Here is a 20,433-nt window from a genome sequence, read left to right on the forward strand (position 1 = left end):
GGTACTGCATCTTTTTTTAGTGTAAAGCTAATTTAATGACAAGAAACACAGGCTGAAAGGATCTCTGAGCATCTCTGCCCTACTCCTAATGATAACATGGAAAAACTCTCCATAAACTTAGAAAGCAGAACAAAGAGTGGAGTGGGAAGCTAATGGGAACATGTGTCATGCTGCCATGGCATCGGAGCCTGTGTGCTCTCCAGGCTTTTTTAAAACACACTTTCTGAGTGAGTTCTGGGTTCAGCTCCAGGGCTGTGGGAAGGTGGGGAGGCAGGCACAGGTCTCCTGGTGATGCTCAGCATCGTCACAACGCTGCTTGCTGGGCTGCTCCTCTAAGTGCTGCCAAGGCCACAGCCTGCCATTTGGGAATGATGGGTTGTGTTCCTTGCTTTGCCAAGACTTGACTCCCTTCCCCTCAAAATACCGAGTTGTCATAATTATACTGGAAGCTTGAGGACATCCAAAATTAGAGGCATCAATATAGAAAGCATCCTTCTCAGCTGAACTCCTAACCAAGAGCGAGTTCTTGCTGCCACCTGTTTTCCTGGATAAAGATGTTAACACCTGGAAAGCCTTTGAAGAGCCTCTTTCTTCTAGTTTTGTGGCTTGTTTCATCCCCTGAAGTCAGCTGCACACACCTATGGCTGTGACTTTCCTTCTTTTCAGTGTTTCTGACCACTGCACAAGGAAACTTTCTGGACCCTAGTACGTACTTGAGTAGGACAGACTAGAAAACAAAACCAGAATTAATCTAAAATCACTGCCCATGTGTCGCTGCTGACTCATGGTGCCATTACCATCTTTCTCCTCCCCCATCACCCATTCTGGCTTCCCCTTTTTTTTATGTATCTCTCTCTCTTTTCCTTCCCTTTCCTGTCTCAGGGTATAGCTGAGTAGTTTCCCCTTTTTTCTCAAACCAGTTTTGATCCTGGAATCATCTCTTCTCTAGTCAAAATATAGAGGGAGGCTGCCCCCAAGACAGGTTTTCTCAGAGCCAGGACACAGGAGGAGAATCAAGGTTTGTGACTGCAGAGGCACAGGTTGGTGATACAGAATGGCTGATAATAACAGGGAATAAAAGTTTATTTTATGGCTCTGAGGTAAAGTGTCAGCTCTCATGGGTGTCAGATTTGGTGTCCGTGTGGTCAGACAGAACGCAGGGATCTCAAATGCTGTGAGGTGGAGAGGGAAGAGTGAACTGCCCGTGAAGCAGAGGCAACAGCTGATTAGGACACATCTGCATTCTCAGTCTGTGAACATCCTTGCTTTCACCACCACTGCCACACTGCTCTGAGAGGCTCAAGGTCTGCTTGTTTGTTTTTTGGTTCTTTTTTTCCAGACAGGACAACGCTGCTCACTGGTTCCCCTCACTGCTGACATGCTGGAAGAGGATAATGATGAGATCTGTTGGAATAACCTGGAGAACTTCCGTGTGAAGCTGATCTCTGTGATTGACCCTTCCCGGATCACCCCTTACCTGCGCCAGTGCAAAGTGCTCAGCCCGGATGATGAGGAGCAGGTTCTCAATGACCCCAGCCTGGTCATGCGCAAACGGAAGGCAGGTGGGAGCACTTCAAATACTTCTGTGTAGTTTCTAGGCCATTGGTTTGGGATTGTCTGGGGAGTTAGACATTGGAAGGACTGCCCAGGGAGGTGCTGGTGTCACCCTCCTTAGAGGTGTTTAAGCAAAGCCTGGATGTGGCACTTGGTGCCATGGTCTACACAAGGTGGTGTTCAGTCATAGGATGGACTCAGTGAGCCAAGAGGTCTTTTCCAACCTAATTGATTCTGTGATTGGATCTCAGGGACTTTTGTATGTGGAAGAAGTGAAGCCTTTTTTTTTAACGTTACAAACAGGTAAAGAGAGAAATAACTGAACAGAATCTCCTGTGGCCATTATTTCAGGTGTTCTCCTGGACATTCTTCAGCGAACGGGACACAAGGGCTTTGAGGCGTTTATGGAGAGTCTGGAGCTTTATTATCCCCAGCTGTACAAGAAAATAACTGGCAAAGAGCCCAGCAGGGTTTTCTCTATGATTATAGGTAATGTTTGTGTTCTCAACAACATCTCTTCCTTTGGTGTTGCTGTGCGGAGTCAGGAGCGCTCCCTGCCCTGCTCCCTGTGTGCTTCGGAGGAGGGGTTCTGGGAAGAACAGCCCTGGTGTCACTGGCTGGACTGGGGAGGGGGAGGAGGACGCAGAAGGCTGAATTCTTCCTTCCGCCCGTTGTGTCAATGATTCTGTGGTGCAGGAAGGCACAGAGCAGAGAGGCACAGTGGGGATAATTTGATCACACATCATTAGGGTTGGTTGCAGTGATCTGGAGGGGAAGCTTAGCTCAGTGTGTGCCTGGCAGCAGCCAGGACAGCAGTGAGTGACCCTTGCCCCCCAAACAGACACGGCTGGGGAGTCTGGCCTGAGCCAGGTGCTGATGAACGAGATCATGAAGCTGCAGAGCGCGGTGCAGGAGGAGCAGCGCAAGGCGCAGGAGCTGACGGTGTGGCTGCACTCCAAGGAGGACGCCCTCAGGGAGATGTGGGTCAGGGACAGCCTGCTCCGCAAGCACCAGGAGCGGGCCCAGAGGATGAAGGAGGAGAGGGACAGCCTGAGCAAGGAGCTGCGGAAGTGCAAGGACGAGAACTACAACCTGGCCCTGAGCTACGCCAAGCAGAGCGAGGAGAAGAGTGCGGCCCTCATGAAGAACAGGGACCTGCTGCTAGAGGTCAGTCACAGTTTCTCCAGCTTCCCCCTTCTTACCTGGCCCCTGGGAGGCTGGGCTGAGCACCTTGTCTTTGCCAATGATGCTCCAGTCCTGCATGAAGCACTGAGCATCTTCTCTAGCATGTGTCTTCGTGGTCTCTAGCTCAGCCTTCCTGTGTTTTACAAGCTGTGCTATGAATAATGACCAGTCTTTCCCTCACACAAGGCTGCTCTCACAAAGGCAGCACAGGAACATGTATCTGTTAGCACACAGGCAGGATTCTGGTTCCCAGAGCACATTTCCTGAGGAAAACAGAGCTGGGGAGAAACTTGCCCCACATTTGTCTGGGGAACAGAGTGAGAACTGCTTTTGCAGGCCAGAGCTTCCTCCTTGCTCTTGCTGAGCTCTGAACCTTCTCGTAGATCGATCACCTGAAGCACAGCCTCATGAAGGCTGAGGATGACTGCAAGCTGGAGAGGAAGCACACGATGAAGCTGAAACATGCCATAGAGCAGCGCCCCAGCCACGAGGTGGTGTGGGAGATCCAGCAGGAGAAGGAGCTGCTCTTGGCCAAGAACCAGGAGCTGGAAAACACTCTCCAGGTTGGTAGGGTGGTTGGGTAGGGACTCAAGGGATTGTCTGTAGCAGCCAGGGCAGCGATGCTGCAGTGAAGATTGTGGGGGTCAGCTGTTGCCCAAGTCAGATAGAGCCCTGAGGGGAGAGAATCGATACAGAGTTAGATGGTGGCCCTGTCTCACTTCTTCCTTTGTCCTGCAGGTCGCCAGGGAGCAGAATTTGGAGAAGAGCCTCTCCAAGGATATGCTGGAGAATGACTGCAGCCAGATCCTGGAAGAGCGCCGGGAGCTGGTGAACACCATTTACAGCCTGCGCAAGGAGCTGCACCGAGCCAAGGTGCTCCAAGACAAAGTAGGTGCTGCTGTTCAAATTCCTGCTGAGGGTCATGGATAAGACAAGCAGGTGAAGCACCTGCAGTGTCTTGCCTGTGGAGCAGAGCAGCTGCTCAGGAGCAATCCCTGCTGCTCCTACTGTAGTACCTGTATTTTAACACTCTGTGTGTGGCAGGTGACAGCTCAGACACCCCAAAGAGCTCTGGCCAGAGCAATCTGTGGCACAGAGATTGCAGGAGTGGGGTCAGTCGGGCTCAGGTTCTGCCCACAAGCAGGTGCTTTTGACCTTGTCTCAGCAGTTTGCAGAGGAAAAAGAGGTGCTGGAGCTACAGTGCACATCTCTGAGGAAGGACTCCCAGATGTACAAAAAACGGATTGAAGCTGTTCTGCAGCAGATGGAGGAAGTGGCTTTGGAGAGAGATGAGGTGGTAACATATTCCTCACTGCTTATCACTGCTTTGCTGCTTGAAGTGGGCAGACAGTGCAGCCCTGCCCGTGCTGCTGTGTGAATGCCACGTGTTGTCCCTTTGCACAGGCTCTCCTGACCCGAGAGCAGTTCCACGTGCAGTATTCCAAAAACCTGGTGGAGAAGGACGCCTACCGCAAGCAGATCCGGGAGCTGGGGGAGAGATGTGACGAGATGCAGCTGCAGCTCTTCCAGAAGGATAGTCAGCTCCTGGCCACTGAGGCCAAGCTGAAAAGGTTGCAGCTGGAGCTGCCCACACCGGTATAACTCTCCTCCCCTTGATGGGATTGAGAAGCTGAGGATGGGGTCAGACTGTGGCTGTTCCCAAGCCTTTGCACCTGAGCAGCTCCAGCTCAGCAGGCAGTGACCACCTGCTTGAGCCACCATCAAAATTAATTAAAACCACTGCAGTGCAAATGCTGAGTTTAGAAAATGAAAGACAGGATGGTTTCTATGATCTCACCCTGGTTCCAGGCATGGAAAAGCTGGGCAGATGCAAGCTAAGGCCAGCTATGTTTGTATTTGGAGCATTTCCAAAGGTGATGAGGGGTTCCTCAACCACCAAAGAGTGACTCTATTTAGAGACTGGATGTGAGCCATTTTGATGAAATGGGGAGCTAAGTTTTCTGGAACTAAATTAGATATATTTTAATTAAGATGGCATCTTGTGTACTTTCTCGAGTGGCCAGACAGGAGTGTAGGAGGCAGCAAATCCACACTTCTGTGTTTTCTGGAGCTCTCAGTCTCCTGTCTGTTCCCTTGCTGTCACTTCCTTGCTTATGAGGAATGATTGATCTATACTGGTTTTGTTTCAGACCTCTGACCTGGATGACACCTCCTCCAGAGATTCCCAGGAAGTGAGTAGGGTGCCTTGTTTACCTTTCACTTTCCTCTGGGATGGTTTCATATTCTTCACCTGTGCTCAGTTCCCCAAGTATCAGCAGTTTCTCACAGCTCAGGCTCATTTCAGTGACATCAAAAGGTCCAGAGGCAGCAAAACAGTGACAGAATCTCCCTGTGTCCTGAAATTTTAAGTGTAGGACACAGTTATGGCATTAGTCAGTGAGATTTGTTGAGTGTAAGCAAATGGAGGGAATTGAATTGTTTTGAATTGCTTCTAATTTTCCCTCTTGTGTGAGAACAGGCAAAAATAAGTCTTACCCTGGGGCCATCAATAGTAAAGAGTTTCACTTAGTTCATAACTTCAGTGAGGGAGTGATTGCCACATTGTCTGGAGGCCAGAAGTATAAATGAGGCCAAAGGAAGCTGGATCTACTCACGGAGGATAAATCTATGAGTAAATCTGTAACTCCTGGCTCACTCTGCTGTTTGCTGGCAGCAGCAGGGAGAGGTTGGTTCTAGCATGTCCTGGGGTTTATATTCCTTTTTTTTGCTCATACAGACTGAGGGACAGTTCTGATGTTCTTGCTCTGTTTCTGTCTCACAGCTTGCTCTTCACAGTCACCTGGATGAAGATACACAGACAGCTAAAAGTAAGGGTAAAACACTGAGTAGAGTTCTGGAGAGGATGGTCCATTCTGTTTTGCTCTCCTGGAAGATCTAAATGATGGGAGATTTTTCACAGAAACTGAAAGACACTGTTCCAAAAAGGCTTTTTTATTGTTCTACTTCTCTCAGTTTGAAAATGTGTATCGTGACAGCTGGTCACTACAGAAGGAGTTTCACCAAAATACGGTCTGGTGTGAAGTGCCAGGATATTCACAACTTGGGGAGCAGGGACAAATTATGGTTAAAATAATGATTAATACGTTTCTTATGGTGACCTCTGACATGAATATTATTTTTAATGCACTGAGCACAGGAGCTGCTTGGCAAAGGTTTGTTTTGCTCCTGCTTAAGTAGGAAGTGGAAAGCTGTGTCCCTTCCCGAGTGTGGTGGGGAATTCCACCATCCTGGGCAAGATTTAGGGCTCAATTAAAATGAGAAGTGACTTGTGATTTATCACAGGATGAAGTTCTGAGTGCTTTGGGCTTGGTTTCAGTTCTGCTGTGGACTCTGTGCAGTTACATCACAGCTCTTCTGTGGAAGGACTGCTGCAGGGAGAAGTTATTTTGCAATGGCAACCCTGACTAAAGCTGTGTTTTTTTCATCTTTCAGAAGATTGCCTGGAAGGAGAAAACGAAGAACTTAGCCCTCGAGAGAGCAATCTGCCCCCAAAATCACCAAGTGTAAGAGAATCTTTGTGGGCTCTTATTTACTATGGCTGGGGTTTGTGATCTTTAATGTTCTCATTAATTATGGATTTACCAGCTTAGAGAAGCGTGTCATCAGCTCCTGCTTTATCAAACTCTGAGCACTTAGTGCAGAATCCACCCTCCAAAAAGGGTGAACTCTGAACAGCAAAACATTTACAGGGGACATTTCTCCATTTGTGCATAAAAACTTCCTCTAATTACTTTCTTCCCTTCATCTCTGGGTGGGGATGTTTTCCAGTTTAATTGTCTGCAGTATGACTTTTGGTGCAGAAAAAAGAATCCCAAATTTACAAATGTGAAGGAATAAATGTAGTAAACCCATGTGAAACAGAAGTGTTACAATCCTGCCCACACAATAAAGAACCTGCTGTACTTGACTGTGCAGATGAAGGAAGCAACCTTGTGTTAATACTGATCTGAGTTGATCTGATGAGGAATAAATTCATATTTGTTTGCATTTTTGGGGGTTTTTTTCCATTTCAAGGAGTGTGGCTTGGCCAACGAGGAACTGGCAGAAAAGGAGAGGAGAAGGATGAAGGACTGCTTTGAGCGTTACCGAAGGTCTGCGCTGCAGTAAGCAGGGCTTCCCTGGAAAATATCCATGATTTGTATTTCCCCTTTCCTGTCACCAAGCTTGATTCATGGAGGGCATAAAATGAATCGCAAAAGGGCCTAATACATACTAACAGTATGAAATGCTGCTTGTTTGCAGAAGATACCTTCTAAAAATGGTATGTCTGGTCTTGTTTTCAGAAAAAGAGCAATGAGAAGGGTGCCCAAGGACCGGCACCACGAGGCGGACTGGGAGAACACCTCGGGCAGCGACAACACCGACACCGAGGGCTCCTGAGAGAGGGACAACACCAAGGTCCCTTGGGAAGGGACAACACCGACACCAAAGGCTCCTCAGGAGCCAATCCCTGAGGGAAACACCAGCCTATGCGTAGGGTGGCTGTGCTTCTCAATTTCACTCTCGATGGACTGTTTAGATTTTAAAACCATCCAAACAACCATTTATGAAAAGTGCTAAAGTGACACTGTTGTTTGGCTCTGACTTCCCCGCAGTTAATAAACACGTTTAAATATCTACGTGTGAGACAGGGCCGGGCTGAGCCGCTGGTTAATTAAGCGTTAATGAAGGGCAGGTCCCGGGCGCTGCCCGCTACCAACATGGCCGCCGCGGCCGCCTCAGGGCCCGCCCGGTGCGCATGCGCGGTGCGATGCGGCGGGCCGCGCTGAGGGCGCTGCTCCGCGCGCCGCCGCCATGGCGGCCCCGCCGCCCCCCGCCCGGCCTGAGGGGCCCGGCCCCCACCGCCCTAGCGCCTCTCTGGGGTCCGACCCGCACCGTCCCGGGGCCGCTCTGGAGCCCGGCCCGCCCGCTCTGCACCGCTCCGGGACCGCCGCCGGCCACGCACTATCGCCTAGTGTACACCTGCAAGGTGGGCCGGGGGGCTCTGAGGGCACCGGCGCTGGGGTGGCCGGGGGGTTCTTGGTGTAGCTGTTTTCCTAGTTTTAATCTCGCAAAGACTTAATTCAGAGTGGAAGAGCCCTCTGGAGGTGTCTAGTCCAAGCTCCGTGTTGGAGGAGGATGCTCGGGGTCTTGTGAGTATCTCTGAGGGTGGAGATCCCACAGCCTCTGTGGATGCTCCTCATTAGGGAGCCACAAAAAGCAGTAAAACCCTTCTCAGCCTTTGTGTCTCGGGCTGAACTCACGGCATCGTAACATGATGGAGCCGACTTGGGATAGTGAGGGAGGGAAGAAGCTTTTAATGGCAAAAGTATTTTTGTCTTAAAAGTCCCTGGAGCTGCAGTTACCGTGCTCATAAAATGCACTTTGTTTTTCAGGTTTGCCAGACCCGCTCAGCCAAATCCATCTCTAAGGCCGCCTACCACCGAGGGGTGGTGATCGTGACATGTCCCGTCTGCAGAAACCACCATGTCATCGCCGATAACCTGGGCTGGTTCTCCGACCTGGAGGGAAAGAGGTGAGTGTGCCAGCAGGATCCTCCTCACACCCTGCTCCAGGGTGCGGCTTCCTGAGCTGATACCTTGTTTCAGTGATGCTTTTAAAATGCGGCTCATACTAAAAGTTTCCTCCAGGTCATTAAGACACATTGACTCGGTTTTCTGTCACTGTAATATTACTGTCACAGTCTAGGATCCCAATAAATCGGTGTGAAGCTGCTGCAGAAGCTGTGGGATACACAGGGGTCCTTAGTGGTGCCAGCAGGTGATCTGCTGTGGAATTCCAGTGATTTCTAACTTCTCGAGATACCTTTTAAGACTTCTGTTTAGCTGTAATTGCTAAATTACTGATCCTAGTGGATGAAAACAGTCCCAGAAAGTTTGGGTGGTTTTCTGTGGTGAATTTGGGTGGTGTTCATGGTGATGTTCCTGTGATTCACTGTGTCGTGTCAGTCCTGAGAGCGGAGTGCAGCGAGCCTGTGTGTGACTGTGTTGGGCCTTTGCTGTGGTGTCACTGTTGGTTCTCAAATCGCTGTCCAGGAATATCGAGGAGATCCTGGCAGCCAAAGGGGAGAAGGTGAGACGTGTGGCTGGTGAGGAAGCCCTGGAACTGCTGCTGGAAAGCTCGGCAGAGCCCAGGCCCCAAGGTCAGCTGGTGGAAGGGGACAGCGGGGAAACCCCCTCAGAGCCTGGCAGCAAGGGACACACCTGACACAAGGGATTGTGGCCAGTGGGACAGGTGTGACACATGGGATTTGGGTCATTTGGCTCGTGGCAAGAGACTCTTCACCTTCATTCCCCAATTTCAACTGTCTGTGTTTCAAATAAACTCGGGTGTTGGGTTTTTTGTGTGTCTTTGCCTTTGATCAAGCTGATGTCTTTAGAGATGGTGTAGATATTTTTGCTGGTACTTGTTTTGCTGACTTTGAGGCAACTTTCAGTGCCCCAGCAGTGTCCCGTGCCTGGCTTAGTTCCCTGCTGAGAAGGCAGTCAGAAATTCTTTGTCCATGTGTGTTTGACCTAACGAAGTGCAGCTGGAGCTGGAGGTTTTAGGGATGCCCAGGTGTGGCAACTGAGGAGATGGGTCCCAAAATTCTAAATTGATACCACCTGAGGAGATGGGTCCCAAAATTCTAAATTGATACCACCTGAGGAGATGGATCCCAAAATTCTAAAGCCAAAATGACCCTGCAGGAGGGTCAGATCACCGGCTCTTAATGCAGTCAAATGCTGCTTTTATCCTTTGACATCTTCCAGAGTTTTGTTCTGTGCCACTCATGTCAGGGCTGAAAGTTTTGTATTTTGATCCCATTCGAGCTCCAGCATGGGGGTTTTACAACTCCTTGTTGGTGAGGGGGAGTGTGGGTGTGAAGGTAAAATTAATAGTTTTGGAGCATGGTGGAGAGAATTAGAGCACATAGAAAGTTTTCTTGGCAGATATTGAGGGACTTATTAGTGCTACTGCAGTGTGTTAAGATTAGTTAGAAATTTAAAAAGTAATAAATGACAGATGTGGGAGTTTGTCAGCATGCAACTCTCGGGTAGTGGTGGATGAGGCACTGAGGTGATCATGTTCACTTAGGGCTTGTTTCCTCTGTAGGTGCTTTCTTAGGGTTTTGAACTTGCAATCAAAGACTAACTGAATTTGGAAGAGCCTTCTGGAGGATTCCAGTCCAATCTGCTTGTCAGGATATCCAGGATCCTGTGAATATTGATAAGGGTGGAGGTCCCAAACCTCTATGGATCCCCCTCATTAGGGAGCCACAGAAAGCAGTAAAACCCTCTCAGCCTTTTTGTGTTGGGCTGAGCAAACCCAGTTCTCTCAGCCAGGCATCTCCAGGTGCTTGTGGTGCTTCATCAGCCAAGGATTCAGTGAGGGCATTGCAGGCATTAATGAGTTTCATCTGGAGTGTTCCCAACAGTTACATGTGTTGCATTATAAGTGTTGGGTCAGACCACCAGGAAAGTTGTCATGTTCCTGTGGGTGTGCCAGTGCAGTGATGAAACAGGGGCAGGAACTTCCATCAGCCAGTTCGTGTGTGCTCAGATCCTGGTGAGACACAGCTCTCCCTGAAACAGCCAGCTGCTGGAATGACCCAGAATTGAGAAACAGAATCTTGCAGCTCAATGCACTGCTGTGTTCTCCCCCTGAGCTGGGCTTCTGACACCTATTAGTACTGCTGGAAAAGTGCTTGTTTTATTACCTTTAATCTGAAAATCAGCGTTCTGCTTCCATGGTGCTGATGCCTTTGACGGGGTGGAACAGAGCAGCTGTTGCAGGATCCGTGTTGCCTTGGAAACAACTCATTTACAACCTGGCTTTTTTATACTGTTTATACTGTTTTCCTTACCTTTGTTACCTGTTACTGGGTCCCAGCTACAGGAAGGTGGTGCCAGCTTTTGCTGTGTTATAGTGAAAAATGCAGCAAAATCTATTTTGGCTGTTCCTAGATTTTAGTGTTTCCTTGTCCCAGTGCCCTGAGGAACCAGGTGCTCTTTGGAGGCAGGACAGAGACAGGTCCCTGTGCCCTGGGGCTGTCTCTGCAGCTCTGAGCATGGAGGGTGGCAGTTCTTTCAGGCCAACATCATGGGAGGGAATTTTCATATAAAACAAAAAGATTTACTGCTAAGAGATTGCAGATAAAAAAGGGAATTTTGCACTCCCTTTAGAACTGTGTTTTTCTGAAAAATGGTGTGTCATGGGGCAGTGGCTTTGCTCTGGAAAGGGCATACAGGTGATCACACGGGCTTGCTTTAGCCAAAGGCAGGGAGTGAGGAGAACACAGCCTTTCTCCGGGGATGCCTTTCTCCAGGACTGACATCAGCCCTGTGTTGCGAGTGCCTCTGGTTGCTTGTTAACAGCTAGGTAGGAGAGGGCAGGATCTCGTGTTTCTGCAGGATTTTTAGGGCTCTTTATGAAGAGGACCTGCCCAGCACTGGGGACAGCCCTGCTCCCAGTAACTCACACTCCACAGCTGCAGCAGCAGTTCACGGGCCGGCAAGCCCGCGGCTCTCCAGCGGATGTCAGCATCAGAGAGCTCTTCACGGTGTGGGATCGAGCCTGGCAGCGTGGGAGAGAGGAGGATTCAGCACAGCAGCCACCACTGCAGGCTGCTCTGGAGACTCAATGGCAGCCAGTACCTTGTGCTCACAGGAGCTCAGAATGAGCCTGTGCTGCCTTCCCCAGCTGCTCAGGATGGAGAAACAGGAGGTGAGACCCCCATCACTCACTCCCAGGGATCACCTGTTCCTGGGAATCTAAGTCTCTACACACCTGAGGGCACAGTTCTGTCCCCAGGTCACACACAGAGCTTTCTAGCACAGAGTTGCTGTGCCCAGGCACCCAGAGGCATGAGAACAGCTGATGAGAACAAACTGGTGGCTCTTTATTAATCTTTGATCAGGGCTGGCAGGGGTCAGCACAGATTAGCCAGGCGTGGGAAGCCCAGCTGTAACTTGGCTTTATCCTCACAGGGCTCAGGATCCCAACTCTGCTGCTCCCAGGCCACCTTCTAGCCCAGTCCAACAGCCTACTCATGCCTGCTGTGCTGGAATGAGGGAGTGCTGCTGCTTTGTGTCTTCTCTGAGGGCTGGTGCCAGGACTGTGCCCAGCACTCCTGCCCTTGTCCCCTGGCTCTGGGGAACGACCCAGCTTTGGGCCAGGCGCCGGGGCGGCACTGAGACGAGGCAGAGCCGGGCAGGGCTTGAAAGGAACAGCTCAGCCTCTCCTCACCCTTTGCCAGTGGCCTTTTCTCAGCCGTGCAGGGCTGCTCTGTCTGCCCTGTCGTCGTGGAAACTTTTGGGCAGGGAATTCTCAGGGCTTTGTGCCTTCCCTCCACAGCCACATCCATGCTGGCAGGCAGGCAGAGCTGGGGTGGTGGTGGCTTGCCAGGAGCCCCATGTGCTCATAGCGTAAAGCGATGTGGAGGTGGGTGTACAACGCTTTTCTTAACACATGTGGTGGTGTCTGTCACCAGAGACCCCCATCCACCCCCATCCCTATTCCAAAGGGCCAGGATTAGCCCTTCTGTCAGCCAGGAAATAATGGAAATGAGTATTTGCACTGAAGCTTAGACACAAATATTTATTAAGCACAATTCCCCCCACCCCTTCCCCTTGAGCTGTATTCATTTCTAATATATTAATCCATTTGGCAGATTATTTTTTAGAAAAAAACCAAGTACCTGTGGGTTGGAAATTCCCATTAAAATGACATTAGCAAATGCACATGTAAAAAATAAATAAGCTCATACATTCAAGTATATGGCAAATAATACCTCAATAATACCTCTGAAAGCTTAATGGTCAGATTCCAGTTCACCACCTGGCTGAGAGCTGCACAGGCCTGAGCCTGCAGCTGGTCAGGTCATCATCATCAATGTTTACCTCTTTTGCAAATGCCAGCTTGGCTGGTAGATGGGGGTGGGCAAGTCCTCCTCTCCCCTCTCCAGAGCTCTGCCTAGCCCCAGGAGGGAGACCCGGCCTAGGCCAAGCAGCAGGTAAGTGCTCCCAGGTAGCAGGTAAACTGCACCTACCACTCCACATGGTCAGTGCAGGCAGGGTAAATGCCCCATGAGCAGCATCACTGGTCTAAAAATATCTCCCTGCTGGTTGGGAATGTTTCCATCAAACGCATTTTGAATCAAAAGTGCTGATTTATTCTCTGCAGGAACGGCGCTGCTTCGGCACAACTCAGTGCTGGAGTTTCTGAAGTGCAGCATAGTCTCTGGTCAAGCAAAGGAGAAATACTGCACCTCCTCAAGTCAGGTCCCTGCTCTCCTCCTCCAGCTTTTCCAGCTAGTCCAAAAGGGGAAAGGAATGACAGTAAATGTGACTTCCCGGCCAGCCCCCCCAGGCTCGGGCTCTCCTGAGGCTCCAGTGACTGGAGATGGGTGGATAGAACCAGAGTGCCTCACTGGGAGCAGCTCAGTGCTGGTTTGAGGAGAAACAGGAGGAGGGCCATTGGCACGGAAGGGAGGAGGGATGTGCCATGGGCAGAAAGCTTTGCTGGCAGTTGAAGCAGGGCCCTGTCACACACAGGTTCTGTCTCAGACACCCTCACCTCAGCTGAGTGGCACCAGGAGCTGTCCCTGTTTGCCATGGGCTGAACACTTGGGCAGAGCCCTCCTTCCTCCTTCCCCCTGCCCAGGAACAGCCCCTGCCATGGGGCTGCAGTTGGGGCTGCACAGCTGCCTGGGCTCCAGAGGTAACAAATCCCACTAAAGCTCAAGGTGACCGAGGCTTTGCCCCTACTCAGCAGGTCCTGCAGGGCTGCAGCTGGAAGCAGAGAATGTCCAGGGCTCTCCAGAGAGTCCTCAGCAAACCTAAAATACACTCAGATGTGTGGGACCACAATGCAGCTGGGTTGGAGTCAGGTTTAAAGGACTTGGGCTCTTTTCCTCCTGTAGAAGGAACAAAGCTGAACAAGATGTTCCAGGGAAGGATCCAGAGCCATTTTTGTCAGGGAAGACAGGAGGACATCAAAATGGAAAAGGTGTTCTTCCCTTTCCCTGTATAATTAAAAGTGTTGTGGAAATAAAAGACATAGAGGCTGGAGTTAACTACCCCCTGTGGGCTCCTCCAAGTTCCTGGGGTTTTAGGTGATCAGCAGAGGGGCTGCTAAAGTCTTCCAGGTGCTGTGCCCAGTGTTCTAGAAAAACCCCTTGTTTAAAAACTGTCCCCCATCTGTTGGGCTTTCCCGTAGGAACACGATGGAAGTGCAGCTCCCGGGACAAGACTGGGAGTACTGGAGTGCTCAGGCTTGAAACCACCTACTCTTTTTTTCCTTCTTAAAAAACAAAATAAAGCTGAAACAACCCCCCCAGATCAAAGCCCAGTTCTTAGCTGGAACCAGGCCTCTGCTGCTCCTCCTCGGCCGCCTCCTGGGCTGAGGCCAAATCCACACGCTGCTCATCCATGCGTTTGGCCTGGACACGCTGGATGAGGCTGAAAAAGTCTTCGTCGGGCATGGTGGGGCCACGGGGGATGGAGTCTGGGGGGGCACAGCGCTGGTCATCGATCCTGGAGGACTGTAGGGGAGAAAGGGGCCTTAGCACAGGGCAGGGCCAGGACAGCCTTGCCATGAAAGAAAGGGCTGGAGCAGAGGTGTCAGAGCTCCCCAGCCCTGTGCCCGTACCTGACACTTCATGAGCATGTTGAAGAACTCGTCCCCGGGCTCCTGGGCATCCCCCTCCACACGCAGGTGGCCCAGGTTGTTGTGGGTTATCCGCAGGCCAGGCAGGTTGCCCACATTGGCACGTTGGTCATCCAGGCGCCTGCTCTGGGAGCTGGCGATGAGGTCAAAGAACTCCTCTGTTTGTGGAGATGCCATCATGGTGGACTGTGCTGGGGAGAGAAGAGCACACAGCAGGGTCACCACTCTGCCTGAGCTGCAGAGCCCAAATCCCCCTCCCCAAACTCCTCTCCAACCCACACAAACCCAGCAGGCAGCAGAGGAGGAGTCAGGTGCCTTGATAAAGCAGAACCTCACACACCCACCTCCCATTGCTGCGTCCCCTGAGGGGCTCCCTGCTCCTGCCTACTCCTGTGCTTGGCTGGCTCCTGGAGGCCACCAAAGGTGCCACCTCAGCCCAGGAGATCCAGCGCCCGGAGCTGAACCACTGCCTGGGTGCGATCCCTGCTGTTTCCAGCACTACAGGCAGCTTCCACTGCCACTTCCACTCTGGCTTTCCACCTGGAGCCAAGAGGCACAGGCAGAGCTGGGCAATCACAGGTGAGCACAGAGTTCCTGAGGGCTCCTGTGGCTGTGACAGGCACCCACACGATCCCAACGGCCTGGAATAATTCCAGACAAGCCATCAGCAAAGCCCAGGCCTGGCTGAGCCTCTCACCTGGCAGCACCTTCCCAGACCCCCCAGAAATCCAGGCTGTTTGCTCAAGGAGAGGCACTGCCGAGGTGAGTCCGGCTGTCACGGGCTGCAGGACCTGCGTCAGCACCAGCAAAACACTCCTGGCTCTGTGTCTGCTCATCTCACGCAGCAGAGCCAGCCTGGGCTGTGCTGGTGCTGGGGGGTCCCAGTCCAGAACCAGTACATGTCATCTATCCACCACTGAGCCTTTGGAAACGCCTCTGGGCAGCGCTCCCTGGAAAGAGCCTGTTGGCTCCTGCAGCTGCCAGGTAGGGGAAGGCTCCTGAACAACAGACACTGCACTCAGATAGGGACAAGCAAAGGGAAACTGTGAGAAGTCCAGCTCAAGTGGTGTTAATTTCCCTGAGCACAAAGCACTGGAGCAGAGCTTGCTCCGAGCCTCCCGACACAAGTTCTAAGAGCCCCAGCTCATGGAGCTGCAGAAACACAAGAAAATCTCAGTGCTGACGCAGAGATGAGTTTCCTCCCCTTCAGCTCACAAAGAATCCTTGAAAATAACACGTCCAAAAGGCTCAGAGCCCAAACGTGGGGCTGCTCGTGTATTCTTTATAAAGCTCCGCATTTTCAACCCCGTCTCCTAAATTACACAGCTGTTACAGCCAAATGCACTTGTGTGTCAGAAATGCATCTCTTGACAAAGCGATGCTCATTTCCACCTTATTTTTAGACAATAAAAACCCTCTCACCTCACAGCCAACCTGCCTTCCTGCCACAGCCTGACCTTCTCTGCTTCAGCCCCTGCCCCAGCACCTGCTCCTTGTGCTGCGGCTCTGGGACCGGTGTCAGGGGTCTCCTCCTCTCCCGTTTGCACTTTGTATTCATTTGGAAACTGATGATGAACAAATCCATCAGTTTAAATAACTGGTTTGAGCCCTTTGTGCTGGTGATTAAGCGTGTGAGGGTGATCTGTGCATTTTAGAGCTTCTCCCCAGCTTGGGTTAAACAAAGGCCCTGAACACTGAAAAAGCCACAAAACCCAAGCGCAAACACAGCCCTGCCTTTCCTGCCCTGTCTATTTGTCAGACGCCTTCCTCAATTTATCCCTGTCCTTCCTAGGGCTGAACTGTTTGCCTGAACAGCTTCCCACTGTTTATCCATCCTTCTGGCTCCTCTGTCCTCACACAGCACCTAACACCACTGCATCCAAGAACAGTACAAAATCCAGAAGTTTTTCCTCCATGGCAACGCTATTACAAAAACTGGCAATATTTTAACTTGCCTGAGAAAGCCTGACCCAGCCCCTGCATGTCCCAGACCCCAGGTTCTCACAAAGCTCCCTCAGCAATGTGACCATCATCATCTTCCTCCTGGAGGTACTGGAAGTGGCACAAGTCCTTGTGCCAACCTCCCTGTTCAGAATCCAAGACCTAAAGACCCTCACTGAAAAAAATCTAAATGTATTTTGCATTTCTCTCTCTAATTTACTCCCCAAACCTTAGCTCACATTCCGCAGCCTTTCCCTCGGCAACCATTTACATGAGAATGTTTTTTCCTTCCTTAAATAATGACGGAGATTGCCAAGGAACTGCTAAGTTCAGAGAGCTAAGGCTCAAGGAAAACATCACAGGATGCACGGCAAACCACAACAGCTGGGCACGCCGCAGGAGCAGCGTCGCTCCCACAGGGACAGGGACTTGGGAACGCATCGGTGCTCACATATCCGCTCTCCCAGGGCAGGGACCCGCGTGGCAGCTGCCTCCGCAGCCTCGGCTGGGCACTCCTCCAACGGGCAGCGCTGATCATCCATCCGGTTGCTCTGGAACTTGCTCAACAGGTCAAAGAAGCATTCCTCATCTGAAGGGGTCCGATTGATTTTCTGGGAAGAGAGAGGAGAGTCAGAACACCCCAAACAAGTCCCCGAGTCCAATCGCTCCGTCCAGCGCAGCCTCGGGAATAGCTGTGTCCTCTCCTGGTCTGTTCAGGGGCCGGCTCCTGGCTGTGCCCCAGATGTGCCAAGCCCCACAGTCTGGAGCCTGCTGGGGTCTCTGCTCTTTGGTCCCTCTGATCCCAGAGGCTCCAGGCACTACCACAGCCCAAACGCGAGCCCAGCACACGGATGAGCCCTGTGCAGAGCAGCCACTGTCACTGCGGAGCACCCAGAGCAACCTGGAGGCTGAATGGAAAAGGGGGGAGGAAAGGGGACAGCATTCACAGCATTCACTCTGGCACTGCTCCAAGGGGAGCTTCTGGGCTGGAAAGGGCTGGGCTCAGAGCGGGATGAGAGGAACCGTGCAGCCACCCTGGCTGAAGTGCTGCCGTGTGCCCAGCCAGGACTCAGCCCAAGCTCAGGGTTTGCTTTTTCCACCAGCTAAATCCAACCTTTCCAGGGCACTGCCCCTCACACCCCAACGCTTCCCCTCGGTGCCCCTGTGTCCTCAGCACAGCACTTGTAGCAGTCACCCAGCTGAAAATGCCACAAAATTACAGTTTTTCAGGACAACAGTTCTTGCACAAGAGCCCCAAATGAGCACCTTGCACTGGACAGGGATATATTTAAGTCGTGCTGCAGGAGGCTTGCGTTGGAGGCAGCCTCTCCAAGCCACTTCCAGCAGGGAGAGGGGCTGTGTGTCCTCATCTGGAGCAGACAGAGCAGCAGGAACAACAGATCTTTCCAAGGAGTCGCTTGGAATGGGAGATAAAATTAGTCAGTGATAAGAGGGGCATCTGCCAGGCTTGGGGATATTCCCTACACACCAAGCTGGTCCCACCAGTTGCTGGAAAAAATACCACAACAGACAGCAACCAAAACCTCCTAGAACTGGGTCTATCTGAGCTATTTTCTAGCTGAGGCCAGTCTGGGAAGGGGCACTGGGTCCCTCCTGGAGGGCTGCACATCCCACCAGAGAGATGGAGAGGGCACGGGGAGAGCCAGCCAGACTTTCCAGCACAGCAAGGGATTCCCTTGGCTGCTGATGAAGCAAAGTCCCTCTCCCAGCTCTGCTGGTGGCCACTCTGGGCAGCCTGGGAGCCCTCTCAATCCTACCACACACGGTGCTGTTTCCACCAGAGCTGTTCCCCGGGGCAGGGGCAGGCAAAGCCCTTCACGGGAGCTCTGCAGTGGGGAGAGACTTGTGCTGACAGGGTTAAAGCCACAAGTTGGATTGGGTAAATGAAGGAAAACAATTTTCCTGTATGCTAAGCGAAGCAGATGAGATGCACTCAGCTTCTATTTAGGGCAGCGTCAAAATTAGCAGCAGGCCAGAGAGGAACATTGGCAATGTGGGAGCTGATCAGGGAGGGGAAAAACCCCTCTCACCTCCTGCCTGCCACGTGCTGATTCATTAATGGAGCCACAGCTCCAATGGACCCTCTGAGCCACCAACAGTTGCACCTCGGAAATCAAAGCTGGCTTGGGCTTGAACTGAGGGTGAACTGCATCTCTCACAGCTCTGCTATGTTGGGTTGTGTGACCCAAATTTCAGGGTAGAGGAGGAAATCGGTTCATTCACACCGAGCCTCCCTCCTGCTTTTCCACGACTGCATGGAGTAAATCAGAGCAGTCCTGGATCCACGGGAGAAGTTCCCGCTTGCAGGAGCAGCCTGGCAGTGCATGGCCAGAGCCCCCAGCTCAGGGCTGCCCCTCCACAGGGACCAGATCCCCCCACGGCACATCCTGCAGAGACCCTGCAGTGCGGGGTGTCAGGATCCTGCTCCCAACATGCCTGGCAGAGGAAAGGATGCTCTGAATCAGTAGGAAGAGCAGCCAAGAGCATGGAGGTGTGGGACGGGGCTCGCTGTGTGCCTGGCTACCTCCCAGTGGCACCTGAGAGGCAGGAGGCTGACAGGGCTTTGCCAGCCCAGGATGGCCCATGGGCAGCCCCAGGGCAGCACCTTCGGGCACCAGGCTCCCTCCAGCCAAACCCTGCCCCAGGCCTGAACCTCTCTAATTAAAATGCCCAAATGTGACAAGGCACGGAGTGCTCGGCTCCTTCCCTGCCAGGCTGCTCCCAGCCCCGAGGCAGGAGCTTCGAGGGCAGATGGAGGTGTGATCACACCCTGGGGCTCGCCATCTGCTCCCGAGCTGTGCTCGCTCGGGGCTTGGCACAGCCAGGGTCAGGAGGCTTCCTGAGAGCCAGGGCATCCCCTCATGGGGCTGAGCAACAGCCCTGCCACAGCACAGACACACAGCCACACCCCTAAATGGCTCCTCGGCACCAGCTTCGGTTTTCCAGCCCCAAGACCAATTCTCATCTCCTGGCTGGTGTCCCTGCCTGGCCTCATCCCCCGTTCTCTGCCTCCAGCACCACAACTGCCCAAATTCTGCCAACTGTCACCTTCCTGTGGCAGCCAGATGCCATCACAAAGAGTAAAACCAACCCCATCTGCACGGGGCAGAGGGACCTGGGGGCTGCTGGCACTGTAGAGATCACCCCGGGGCAGATTTGGCTGCAAACATGCTCAACCTTGGCAGGGGTACAGGGACACTCCCGCCTCTGCCCACACAGGGACAAGGACAAGTGTGGAGCCTCTGCTCCTGCTCCCTAACCTCAGGCAGGACACAGATGGCACCATCCCAAGCAGGTGGAGGTCCCGCTCATAGGGATTAGAGCTTTGTTCCCATTTTCTGAGTGGCTGGGAGCAGGACTCTCCCCACATGGGCCACTGGAAGGCATCCAGGCTTTTGCACGCATTCCCTTGCTGGTGGAGGAACAGGCTGTTTAACCTGCCTGGGTGGATTCAGGATGTGTAAAACCACAGCTGAGGTGTTGGAAAGGCAGCAAAAAGCAGCTGCAGAGCGTGACAGGCTCCTGCTCTGCCACCCTCCCCTCTGCCTGCAGGCTGGGACCACCAGCTCCTCAGGAGCCCCAAGCCCCAGGGTAAGGTCACTACACCCGGTGGAGGAGCACAATGCCACTGATTTTCCTCTCTGATAAACTCTCACACCAAATAAAACCCGTCACAGTTTTGGGCTGAGAAGGTCCTGGGCTGCCCAGCTCTGCCCCAGAGGTGCAGCACGGGGAGCAGCATCTCCTGGGGAAATCCCTCAGTCTGACCACTCCAGATGTGCAGGTGAGGCCAAGGCTGAAGCGATTGCAGGCGAGGCAAAACAAAGTCAAAACTGACTCCTGTGCCTCAACGCCGCTGGCCATTTTCACTCAGATTCAGGAAAGCCATTAAACAAAGGCAGAAAGCCTCACTGCAAGAACTAAACCTCTCCAGCTCCCAACACCTGAAGCCACAGCCCACAGATGCCCTGCAGGGCTTCCACCTTGGACCCACTGCCCACCTGGGACTGTGCAGAGAACTTTTTCTGACACATTCCCACTGCCCTATCCTGGGATCAGCAC

General features: G+C 52.3%; 3 protein-coding genes across 12 annotated transcripts in view; 2 read left to right on the forward strand and 1 right to left on the reverse strand.

Moving 5' to 3' along the window:
- The first annotated feature begins 34 nt into the window (after positions 1-34).
- CARD9 (caspase recruitment domain family member 9) lies at positions 35-7,386 on the forward strand. Of its 3 annotated transcripts, none has more exons than XM_042052654.1 (13): positions 35-1,040; positions 1,340-1,562; positions 1,906-2,043; positions 2,396-2,721; positions 3,123-3,302; positions 3,478-3,627; positions 3,905-4,033; positions 4,144-4,335; positions 4,890-4,931; positions 5,522-5,567; positions 6,193-6,263; positions 6,775-6,863; positions 7,044-7,386. In XM_042052654.1, exons 2-13 carry the CDS (start codon positions 1,379-1,381, stop codon positions 7,138-7,140), a joined length of 1,644 nt encoding a protein of 547 aa, XP_041908588.1. In that variant the 5' UTR covers positions 35-1,040; positions 1,340-1,378; the 3' UTR covers positions 7,141-7,386. The 3 variants fall into 3 exon arrangements, with proteins under 3 accessions (XP_041908588.1, XP_041908589.1, XP_041908590.1); XM_042052655.1 differs by having other exon boundaries at positions 35-1,018; XM_042052656.1 differs by lacking the exon at positions 35-1,040 and having other exon boundaries at positions 1,347-1,562; positions 3,908-4,033; positions 6,775-6,851.
- DNLZ (DNL-type zinc finger) lies at positions 7,267-9,101 on the forward strand. The gene is made up of 4 exons (XM_042052791.1): positions 7,267-7,313; positions 7,420-7,729; positions 8,136-8,275; positions 8,796-9,101. The coding sequence occupies exons 1-4, from the start codon at positions 7,267-7,269 to the stop codon at positions 8,965-8,967; spliced, it is 669 nt and encodes a 222-aa protein (XP_041908725.1). The 3' UTR covers positions 8,968-9,101.
- Positions 9,102-12,319: 3,218 nt separating this feature from the next.
- The window catches only part of GPSM1 (G protein signaling modulator 1), a 66,871-nt gene continuing 58,757 nt past the window's right edge, over positions 12,320-20,433 (reverse strand). For all 8 annotated transcript variants that reach the window (XM_042052646.1, XM_042052645.1, XM_042052647.1 and 5 more), the window contains 3 exons: positions 16,802-16,961; positions 14,392-14,600; positions 12,320-14,284 (listed from right to left, as the gene is read on the reverse strand). In XM_042052646.1, the coding sequence (XP_041908580.1) occupies positions 14,096-14,284; positions 14,392-14,600; positions 16,802-16,961 (558 nt within the window). In that variant the 3' untranslated portion in view covers positions 12,320-14,095. The remainder of the gene's footprint in view (positions 14,285-14,391; positions 14,601-16,801; positions 16,962-20,433) is intronic.

Source organism: Corvus kubaryi, unplaced genomic scaffold (assembly GCF_017639235.1).
Source record: "Corvus kubaryi isolate FWS band 111438036 unplaced genomic scaffold, C.kubaryi_AGA036_p1.0 78, whole genome shotgun sequence".
Taxonomy (NCBI): Eukaryota; Metazoa; Chordata; class Aves; order Passeriformes; family Corvidae; genus Corvus; species Corvus kubaryi.

What these genes read in the sequence shown, in the direction of transcription:
- CARD9 (XM_042052654.1), top strand. Translation starts at nt 1,379, where the DNA reads ATGCTGGAAGAGGATAATGATGAGATCTGTTGGAATAACCTGGAGAAC. An exon ending in ACAGGGACCTGCTGCTAGAG is followed by an intron (nt 2,722 to 3,122) that starts GTCAGTCACAGT and finishes ACCTTCTCGTAG; the next exon opens with ATCGATCACCTGAAGCACAG. An exon ending in TGCCCCCAAAATCACCAAGT is followed by an intron (nt 6,264 to 6,774) that starts GTAAGAGAATCT and finishes TTCCATTTCAAG; the next exon opens with GAGTGTGGCTTGGCCAACGA.
- DNLZ (XM_042052791.1), top strand. Translation starts at nt 7,267, where the DNA reads ATGGACTGTTTAGATTTTAAAACCATCCAAACAACCATTTATGAAAA. An exon ending in GCCTAGTGTACACCTGCAAG is followed by an intron (nt 7,730 to 8,135) that starts GTGGGCCGGGGG and finishes TTTGTTTTTCAG; the next exon opens with GTTTGCCAGACCCGCTCAGC. An exon ending in TCCGACCTGGAGGGAAAGAG is followed by an intron (nt 8,276 to 8,795) that starts GTGAGTGTGCCA and finishes ATCGCTGTCCAG; the next exon opens with GAATATCGAGGAGATCCTGG.